The sequence below is a fragment of the Cuculus canorus genome, chromosome 6 (assembly GCF_017976375.1).
Source record: "Cuculus canorus isolate bCucCan1 chromosome 6, bCucCan1.pri, whole genome shotgun sequence".
In the NCBI taxonomy this organism is placed as follows: domain Eukaryota; kingdom Metazoa; phylum Chordata; class Aves; order Cuculiformes; family Cuculidae; genus Cuculus; species Cuculus canorus.
This window is the reverse complement of record NC_071406.1, coordinates 33610957-33620955: the sequence shown is the minus strand read 5'-3', so window position 1 is coordinate 33620955 and position 9999 is coordinate 33610957. Positions and strand designations below refer to the sequence as shown.

At 43.6% G+C, this 9999-nt stretch overlaps 1 protein-coding gene across 1 annotated transcript; it reads left to right on the top strand.

Annotated features, from left to right (window-relative positions):
* Window positions 1-12: 12 nt before the first annotated feature.
* Window positions 13-9270, top strand: NABP1 (nucleic acid binding protein 1). The gene is made up of 6 exons (XM_054069354.1): window positions 13-320; window positions 455-593; window positions 3617-3688; window positions 5054-5126; window positions 5392-5458; window positions 6913-9270. The coding sequence occupies exons 1-6, from the start codon at window positions 230-232 to the stop codon at window positions 7095-7097; spliced, it is 627 nt and encodes a 208-aa protein (XP_053925329.1). The 5' UTR covers window positions 13-229; the 3' UTR covers window positions 7098-9270.
* Window positions 9271-9999: the final 729 nt, after the last annotated feature.

Below are 9999 nucleotides of genomic sequence, written 5' to 3'. Positions count from 1 at the left end.
GTGCCAGCCGGCGCAGAAGAGGGGGGCGTGGGCTGGTGGTTGTAGGTGGGGAGACGGGGCGGTAGGGGTTGGGAGAGCTGCACGGACGTCGCGCAGCCCCTCGGTGCTCGTGTCCCCAGTCCCTTGTGAGGGCTGACAGTGCCCCCCTCCCCCCGCCGGGCCCCGCGCTGCTGCCGCTTCCCCGCGGGATGCGGGCTCGGCCCGCCCCGCCAGCCCTACCCCCCGCAGCATGAGCGCGGCGAGCGACACGTACCACCTCATAAAAGACATAAAACCTGGACTGAAAAACTTAAATGTCATCTTTATTGTGCTGGAGATCGGTAAGTGGCGCCCGGCACAGCACGCCCCGCCGCCGGGCCGCCCACGCGTGTCCCGGGGGGGGGTGGGGAGTGGCGGGGCCGTGTCCCCCCCCCTCTTCCTTTCCCTCCCCTCTGAGCTGCGCTTCTCCCTGCAGGCCGCGTCACCAAGACGAAGGACGGGCACGAGGTGAGGTCCTGCAAGGTGGCCGACAAGACGGGCAGCATCACCATCTCCGTGTGGGACGAGATCGGCGGCCTCATCCAGCCGGGGGACATCATCCGCCTGACCAAAGGGTGCGTACGGGGCCGCGAGCCCTTTGTCACCCAGGTGGAGGCGCGAGGAGGACACCGCGGGCCGCCTGTGCGCTGCCTCCCTGCTGCTGAAGCAGCACCTCAGATCTGCTGCGTAATTTAACCACCTTTCCCGGCCCAGAACGTGCCTGGCAGGAGCGTAGTCTCATAGATAGCTAGGAAGGACTTGCGTTTTTAATGAGGAGGTGGTGGGCAGGAGTCTTGTTTGGCTTTAAAAAAGGCTTCTTAGGAAAATTAGAAAAATTGGTTTGGGCCACGTGGGAGGGGGAATGTAGTAGTCAGTCCTGGTCTGTAAGTCAAGCAGAGAAGTCAAAAGCATGTTATTTTTTACAGCTAGTTCTTGACTCTAGTAGTCAGATCCTTAATGGAAGGAGGGAATGATTAATGCGTTTCATGCAGAAAAGTTGCTTTTCATTGAAGTGGGTTTAACAGAAATGACAGGCAGAGGAGAAGCTTCAAATTCACTATAAAAATTCATATTAGGACTACAGTGTAGAGCATGTTAGTGTGCTTAGATACAGTTATTTTATCTCAGAACCAGTATAATTTTTTTTTTAAAAGGCCCTCTACACTTGCTATTAGAATGAATAACTAGTTTCAAGTTAAAAATCCTTTTCCATTTTACTTAAATTGTCAGTAGCAAAGTGATAAGTCACTTTCATTTGAGTTCTTGGTGCCCGTTAGGTTACACTTAGAAACGCATTGCATTGATTCTTTGGCCTATCATATTTCAGGAGATGGTGGAACTACAGCGGATATAGGGTCCTTTTAAAGTTGTTTTTATGAAAAAGTATGCAAAAGGTTACTTGGTGGAGCTGCTGACTGAGCTGCTTCTAAGTTGCTCATTTGAATGTAATTCTTGGGTTTAGAGTGAAATCCAATGACTCTTGCCACCAAAACTGCAGCTGCTTCCTCCTATGCAAATGTCCTTTACATATGAAATGGACTGCCTCTCGGCAGAGGTGATTCTGGGGAAGCCTGCTTGCTTGGAGAGCACGCGGAGTGCTGGGATGCTGAGGTGGGTGGAACTAAACCATGGCTCTGGGCCAGTACAAAGCCCTCTGTGCAAATGACATTGAAATAAATTAATAGTGATACTGTTTAGCGCTATTACTGTACTCTGCTCTGTGACTGGCTTACTGTAGCTGCTCTGATGTTTCAGTGCAACAAATGGGAGGGGTCATTGCATCCCTTCATGTCAGAAAGGGAGTTAGCTTGTATGAATTACATTTACGAGTTGACGTCACTATTCCTGGTGGGTGGCTAAGTCATGCCTTCGTTTACATGAATTGTGTGCTCACTTGGGACTGCTTACAGGGTGAAATGGCAAAAGCTGAATACATTCTGGTTTGACTCTCATCTTAAGAAAAACACCCTCGTGCTGGCATACAAGGTTCTCCAAACACAATTTTATACCTCACTCAAACAGGATTAATTTGAGAGTGTGAGCCATTGCAAGGCAGGTAAATTTAAGCTCTGTAGGCTAATCTGACTTTTCAGTGCAGAATGCTCACCTTTAAAAGCAGAAGAGCTTAGCTAGATCCCACATTTAAATGTCCCCTTTTTCTGCTGAATTTCAAGCTGTAGGTGCATTCCTCTGCAAAAACAGATGTGCTGATTAACCTGTTTATGGGAAGCTGCTACAGTTAATATTTCTAAATTGGAAGTTCATTCTGGAATTTAGTGCTTTATAGCTCGCTCTTTCTTAGACAAATATTTGTTTGCATGCCTGGAATAACTTCATGCTGGGTTTTATCGGTCCTATGATTTGCTGGGTCTTGTCCTAGTGAATATATGCTTGATTTAAATTATTTGGTAACTCTTTTCATTCATGCTCTGCCCCAAGACTGTCCAACTAGCTGGTTATTAAAGGTGAAGCATGGAGGGAGCCTTTCAAGTGAAAGGTAGCATTATGAAGTGAGGAACATTAGTCCTGCTTCTGGATGGAAGACTCCTGAGGCTCGCTCTGTAACTGTAGGTACTGTGCTTTACTGCTGATCCTGAAGTACAGGTTATTGTTACATTGGGGTTATGGTCCTGTCCTGCCAATCTGACTCCTCCCTGGCGCCTTTGAGGCGCTGTTTGTGGCTGGATGGCTCCCTGTCTCAGCAGATAAGGCAGAGGACAAGAGGAAGGTCTGTTACCTGTGTTCCTGATACAGACCCCGAGCATAAGGAAGTGGTGACTTGTCCCGATACCTCTCACTCCCAAGAGTGCAGTTGCTGGGACTCCCTGTTCCTTTAATAGATGACACACATGTTCTCGTTAACCCTCTTGTGCTGCACCTGGGTTTCTGGTCTGTATTTTCATTATTTTCATCATGTAAATGATGTCCCTCACTGAAAGGAACAATTATACAGGAAATTTTGCATAACTCAGATTCCAGTGCTTGAAGTCAAGTGCCACCATAAAGACCAGAGTGCACTCACGCCATCTTGTAAGTGAATGTTTCTGCAATCAAGAAGTGATTACATTGCATTTCTGTATGCCACTTGGAACGTGATGGCCAGACTTGTGTCTTTAAACATATCTGGTAAGGATCTATGCTAAAGAAGCAAAGCATTTTCTATGATACATATTCAGTAGCAGCATTTACATTCTCCAGTGAACAAAGGTAACTCTTCTTGGCTCCTGCTGAAAGAAGACCTGAGAGTTGTCAGTGAATGATATCACAGATACTACTTCTGGCAAGGTGCCTTTCATCTGTAGGAACAGTCATAAGGGCTGCTCCAGCCAGAGCAAGAGCATCCAATCTCAAAATAATTGTTTGCTTTCCTGGAATTGTGAAAGGAGTCAGGTGAGCTTCCATTAGCTTTTGCTAGAAGTAAAATGTGCCTCTATAAAACTTTAGCATGGTAAAGTTGGGGTCCCTGGAAACTTTTTTAGTCCATTCATGTTGATATATAATATATATTCAGTCGTGGAAGATAGCATGTTTCTGCTTTCTTTTTCAACAATGGTATTTCTCATTTGTTAAGAGACACTTTGCTTTTTCCTTTTGGCAGGTATGCATCCCTGTGGAAAGGATGCCTGACGCTTTACACAGGACGAGGAGGCGAGCTGCATAAAATTGGGGAGTAAGTATTGTGTGTTTATACTTGCAGTGTTATGTCGTGTTCTTAGTGGGGAGCCATGGTAAGTATAAGATGAGGTGGCTCTTAGTAAATAGAAGCTAGGGCAGCAAAAGCCTGTTGATTGGTCATGGATAGGTGCAGTACAGGCAACTGGTGTGGGTGTTTTATGTGCTGTCGTGGTAATGAGCTCTGATCCTCTCTGGATTCTAGGCATATTGAGGAAAATTGGCCTCCTCGTGGCACAGCTTTGGGTTTTACTTGGGACAGGGGACAGATTTGTGTAAATGACAAGCATAGCTTATCTAGGCCTCAGCTTGAATAACCACTTTATTTTGGTGGAAGCCTCGTGTGTATTGTGCTTGAGAGACAAGCAGTGCAAGGAAGGAAGATGAAGGTAGTTGCAATGAATCATCTAAACAGAAGCAAGCGTCATTAAACCTTCTTTTAACTGCCCACAAACTGAGGCGGCAACTCCCTCTGGCTAAGAACAAGTGTGAGTAACATACCTGACAAAGAACAGGAAAAACAGCAGCATTTTCTAACCAAAATGGTATTTCCGCTGTTGCACGATGTACAGTGGGGGACCTTGTAATCATCAGGGAAGTGGGGCTGTAGGATGGCCACCTCTCCTGGATCGTTAAAAAATGCCCAGTGCTCAGCTGGAATTGGAGGGATGATCTGCAGATTCTTTGGTGCCTCAGAAGTGTCATCTGGGGGTTTACTCTCCACCATGCTGGAGAGTAAGTCCTCATCTAGATGGTGTGTCCCAGCAGGAGGTGGGAGCTCCACTCTGCTTAGCAAGTCTAAATCTTTCTTCCCCTCTGCCATAATTTCTATGTGGTGAGTTTATGGGCCTATTCTTCCTTAGCCCTTTTGAGTGGAAAAGGATGTTTTGAATTTCATTCCCTGTTTTGGACTGCTCTATGCCATTACGTTAATGGCCACTCTGTAAAATGGTATTGTGTAGGAGTGTTTAAGGCTTCCCTAGAGATCAATGCAGTCACAGTCTGGGAGCAGGCTGGGTGACTGTGCCTCAGGTGACCTTGTGAGTGGGTGCTGGACAAGATTGTGCAGCTGGAAGAGAGGCAAAGGGAGAAGTTTCATCACCTTTTGTTTTGTTTAGGCCATTTTACTTCATAGAATAAATGTGTACTTGTCTCTGCTTGACTGAAACGCCCTCGCTGGCAAGATGTGACGGCTTCATCAGAAGGATCAAAGAGCATTGTAATACCTTTGGGTACAATGGGGTCTGGATTAGTTATTTCTAGGTGATGGCATATGATAAGAACATAAATTCTTCAAGTTGTGGAGTTGAACTCTATTAAAAAATGTCCGTAGAACTTCCTCATAATCATAATTTCTCCCCAGGTTCTGCATGGTATACTCAGAAGTGCCAAACTTCAGTGAGCCCAACTCGGAACACATTGGGCAGAACAAACTGGTATGTTAAACTTGTCTGAGGCTTCTGGCATAAAGTACTCTTTGTTCTGAATACTTCATACTAGGCTGTCATCAGATGTGATTCTTCTGGAAAAAGACTTGAAGTGATATATAAAAATAAGCTAATAATGGGAGTAGCAGATAAATTCAGTGTTGAGTCACTATAAAGAACATGGGGAAAAAAGTAAGCCCCTTTCTGTAAAAAATGTTAAATTTCTCTCTCTGATCCATGTCTTTTCTTCTTTTTTTTTTTTTTTTGTATTAAGGCACAGGGGGAACAGAATAATAGTTCTGCATCAAGTAATATGGGTTCTTGTACTTTTGGGCCACTGGGTAAGTTCTTTCATTCTGTGAAAGGGTGAGAAATACTTAATGGGAATAAAAAAGAAATTTATCTTGCTAAGGGCCCTCCACTCTGGGGCAAAAGTGCTGTAAAGAGTCTTTGAGACTGGGGCCTGAACCTGTGAGCACATAAGCATGAACACTTTCTGAATAACAGTTCCAGTTTTGCTTCCCTAGAAGTGGAAGAGATCAGAATATTCAAGGTTCCTGTATCATGTAAAGGAACTTGAATAATCCTGAGTTGTTTTGGTGCATTCAGAGATTTTTTTTTTTTTACATGACTTGAAATTCTGTTTTTCTTAAACTGCCAGAGACCGTGATTTTCAAAATGATGTACTTTAACCTTGTCAGTCACTTTGGCTTTCCTGCCAGGTTAGAATTGTAGAATGGTTTGGGTTGGAAGGGACTTTAAATTCCAGTTCCAACACCCCTGCCATCGGCAGGGACACCTTCCACTAGACCAGGCTGCTCAAGGCCCCATCCAGCCTGGCCTTGCTAGCTCCCCAAAACAGCAGCAGTAGTACTGAATTCCAGTATTTGACCTGCCTGGATCATTTTGTGGTGTATTTAAACATGGAAACTTAAGAAAATGATTTAAAGACTTCAATGGGTGTAAGCTGGGAGGAAACCTTAGTTATGGCCTGCTTATCTGATGCTCAGACTCAGTACCTGCTCTTGTATAGTTAAGCTGTGTTGGTAGATGACAGCATGCTGATCCGTAACTTGCTGTTAAATCTCTGTTGCTTCAATTCAGTGGTGGTCTGCTTCCTCTTTAGTAACATGATTTTCATGTCACTTATTTCTGTTCTTTAAAAATTAAATGCTTCTGAGCAAAGAAGGGCAGTGCATCAAGGGCAGTGTTTCCTCAGTGCCAGAGCTAAGTGGGCTTTCAGCCCTGTTAGTGTGTAGATACTTGCTAAGTGTCCCTGCTTTGGGTGGTGGACAGCTTTGGTTTCACTGAACTAGTGCATATTTTCTGAAACTTTTTTCTCTTTGTTTCTTGTATGGTCTTTAAATGCAGTGATTTCCTTTTGTCTCTTCTCTCCCCATACTTCCTGTTGTCATTCTGCCTTTTCAGCTCTTTCCCTCTTCCTACTAGCAAAACACGAACAGTGATGCTTATGAGGCTCAAGTTCATGAGAACTTAGTGCTAGCTGAGTTGCTTCTGTGGGCTTCACAAGGCAGCTTTCTGGTTCTGTGTGTCTGATAGTGGGGAGTGATGCAAGTAGCTTTGTGTAGCCTGCTTTTCTTCTGCTTGTTTCTTCTTGGAGGTGGGGAAGGTAAGCTGTGGTCTGGGGCCTTGAAGTGCCAGAGGGCTTTTACTTCTGGTACCAACGGTTTGCTGATTGCTGCAAACTCCAGGTGTTCCCCCTTGATAAACTTATGTAAGGGAGCAATGATTTCAATCTTTAGAATTTGTGATAACCTTTTTTCTGTCTTTTCAGGAAATGGTTTACAAACTGGACCTGAATCAAGTGGACTTCCATTTACATATAATCATGGCCACTCTTATGCAGGTAGTGGGAGAGGCAATGGACGAGGACCTGTAAATCCAGCACCAGCTAGTAGCGTTCAGCCTCTTCCTGTTGTCAGTAATGGGAGGGACCCACGCAGAGCCTTTAAAAGATGACTATGCCAAATGTGGTTGTACAGCTTGCTTAAACTCTACACTCTACTTGAACACTTATTGCACTTTTATTTATAGTCAACTGTGAACCAGTTTGTCCTTTATTGTGGTTTTTTTTACCTTTTGGTCTATGGAGCAAACTTGATGTGGTCTATTTCTTGTTTTGCTTAGGGAAGCACAGTGAGTCTTCCCCATAAACTAAGGGGGTAGGAGGAGAAGGTGTAATAGGTTGAAGTCTCAAAACTTGGTACCTGTTGCTAAATGGAAGAAAATTTTAGTTACATGTATGTATATTTGTTTCTGTTGGTCAACCATATAGCCTTAAAAGGTCATTTATGTCCTGTGTGCACATACGTTGACTTCCATTGTGGTTAGTGGGAGTTCTTCGTATTGGAAGAGAAATGAAGGGGAAGAGCAAAGATGCTGTCATGAACTAGGAATTAATATAGCTTGTAAAAGCAATAAGTATAAGGAAATGGTGGTGTCAGCACCTAGTGGTCTCTCCTATATCAGAAGATGGGTAACTTGGATAAAAGTTGAAGACATGGTGAGTGTCTTGATGCTTGACTTCTGATTCCAGAAAGGTGTACACTACTTAAATTCTTCATAAATGCCATTATCACTGTCAAGGAAAGTGATGGTGATTTTAGATTTGGATAAAAGCTTGGCTGTTCATTCTTGCTTTGCATGAAATAGCAGGAGAGGAAGATCTAAATTCAGACAGTATTGGGGAATACACTGTAGCCACTCCTTGTGTGAAAGCCCAAGGTTACTTTGTGGGACTCTGATTTCTAGGAAAGAGCTGTTTTCAAATGCTGCATTATGCATCTCTTCAATGAGGCTGCCTACTTCTTCCTTCATTCACTTCTCCAAATGAATTACATATTAGATGAAGCTGTATGTATGGATTGCAGAGGTACCGGCCAAGCACATACCTGCACTTCTGATGCTGTTAAGCTGCTAAGCTATCCTTCTTCTGTTTTATGTGAAATATGAATTATCCCATAAGAAACTTAAACCCCCTCACGGCCATCTCTTGGGGGAAAACCAGTTGTGGTTTTATTTCTGAGATCACAAATGCCTTGACTCTAGATAAGAGTCCAGTGCCATATTTCAGATCAGGTTCAAAAACGGCTTGGAAGCTGAGGTGTCATACTGGATTCAACTGTTTAACTCTCCTTATAGTTGACCTCTCAAATAAAAAATTGCACTAACCATTTCAAAAACAAATCTAACTTTTCTTTCTGTCAAGCCATAATGACTACATGACAAAAGGCTATTTCCGAATTGTGAGTTGTCTTTTGTGGTTGTTCATGTTAATTGAATCTACTACTGTGTCACTAATGTTTACATGTTATTTACATTTGATACTTAGCTTCTGGTACTCCCATCATGATGATTTTTTGAAAATTGCTTCTGATTGGTAGGAGTTCCATGCTTAGTCTGAAATACTGGGCTTTCTTTTACATGCAAGGAACAGCAAGAGCAGACCTCTGAAAGGAGGTTTAGAGTCCTGTGTCCAGACACCTGAGGGCTGTTTGCATCTGGTCTGGTCAAGTGCTGCCCCAGTAGCTGCTTCCAGGTGGAACTAGTGAAACTCATCTTGGACACAAGAGGGTGGTGTGCCTCACAAGATCACCCATGGGTGCTGTTATGGAAGAACAGTACTAACTGGTGAACCAGAAAGCATGGGATGACTTTGGAGAATTAGTGTAAGGAGGTGGTATATGACTCAGGGACTTAAAATCACTTAGTTATTTAAAGTCATGTATAGTCTAGATGCATAGGCAACCTGTTGTGCAGTGTTGCATTAAGGCATCTGATAGGCTTGTTGAGAAGGAAGCCAAAAGGACTTCTAAACCTGTGAAGCATGTGACATATTCCAGAGGTAAATGAGATGCAGGTATAGTGCCGGGGCTGTGCTTTTCAGTAAAAGCTGTAAAGGCAGCAAGTGAACAGTGCAAGTGATGGAATGCTGGGGATATACTCATTGGGGTATGTCCACCATGGGTCTCAAATCCTGGTGGTCTTGGCTTCTCTACAGCATAAAGAAGGTTGAAATAGTTGGGAACCCTGTGTTAGTGTGTGCTGAGGTGCCTAACTTTTGTAGCTCTATGCATTTGAGATTTTATGAAGCTAATAAATGGAATACTTGTTCACAAACTCCAAATAAGAAGTGAAATGATTACTGCTAAGTGGTATAAGATGAAAAGCTTGCTGTCAAATGGATGATTGATTTGCAGTTGGGAAGAAAAATACAAGAGGCTGGTCTCCATGTTTTCAAGGTTAGTAGCATTCCTGTCTCCCTGGTTCTTATGTGACTCTATTCCAGCTTATTAATGAATTTTTACTTCTTTGCAGGGGAAAATCTGTGCCCTGAAAAGTCACATGGACTTAATATATAATCATAGTAATTTTTCAAGGTCTTCTGATCTTCCAGTGAACCTAAAGCAAGAAAGTTGTTTCCTTCAGAAGTATCAGTGTCAAGATAGTGAGTTCTCAGCTTGCAGAGGAATCTGGGAGCCTGCCTTACATCTGTTTGGATGTTTATCACCTTGATGTACAGAGACAGAGATGCATTTGTCTATGTAAATAAGCAACTGTCATGAGTTACTCTGACACTATAAGGCAATTCATGGGTGCTCAGAGGTTTAAGTCATTAGGGAATCTCTTTACAGGTGTCTTTCCAAGATATTAGAAGGTAAGGCTGCTGCTAGGACAGTCTCATTCTGGGTGATGCAGATTGCCAAAGGAAAAAAAAAACCTCTGCAAGGTATTCATGTGTCCAGAAACAAACTGCATGGTGCTAAAGTACACCTGAGTAATCCTGGTAACACTGAGTCACAAGACACCCAGCTTTCATCACCCCACAACACATCTCACACACCCTGGCAAAAGGACTGAT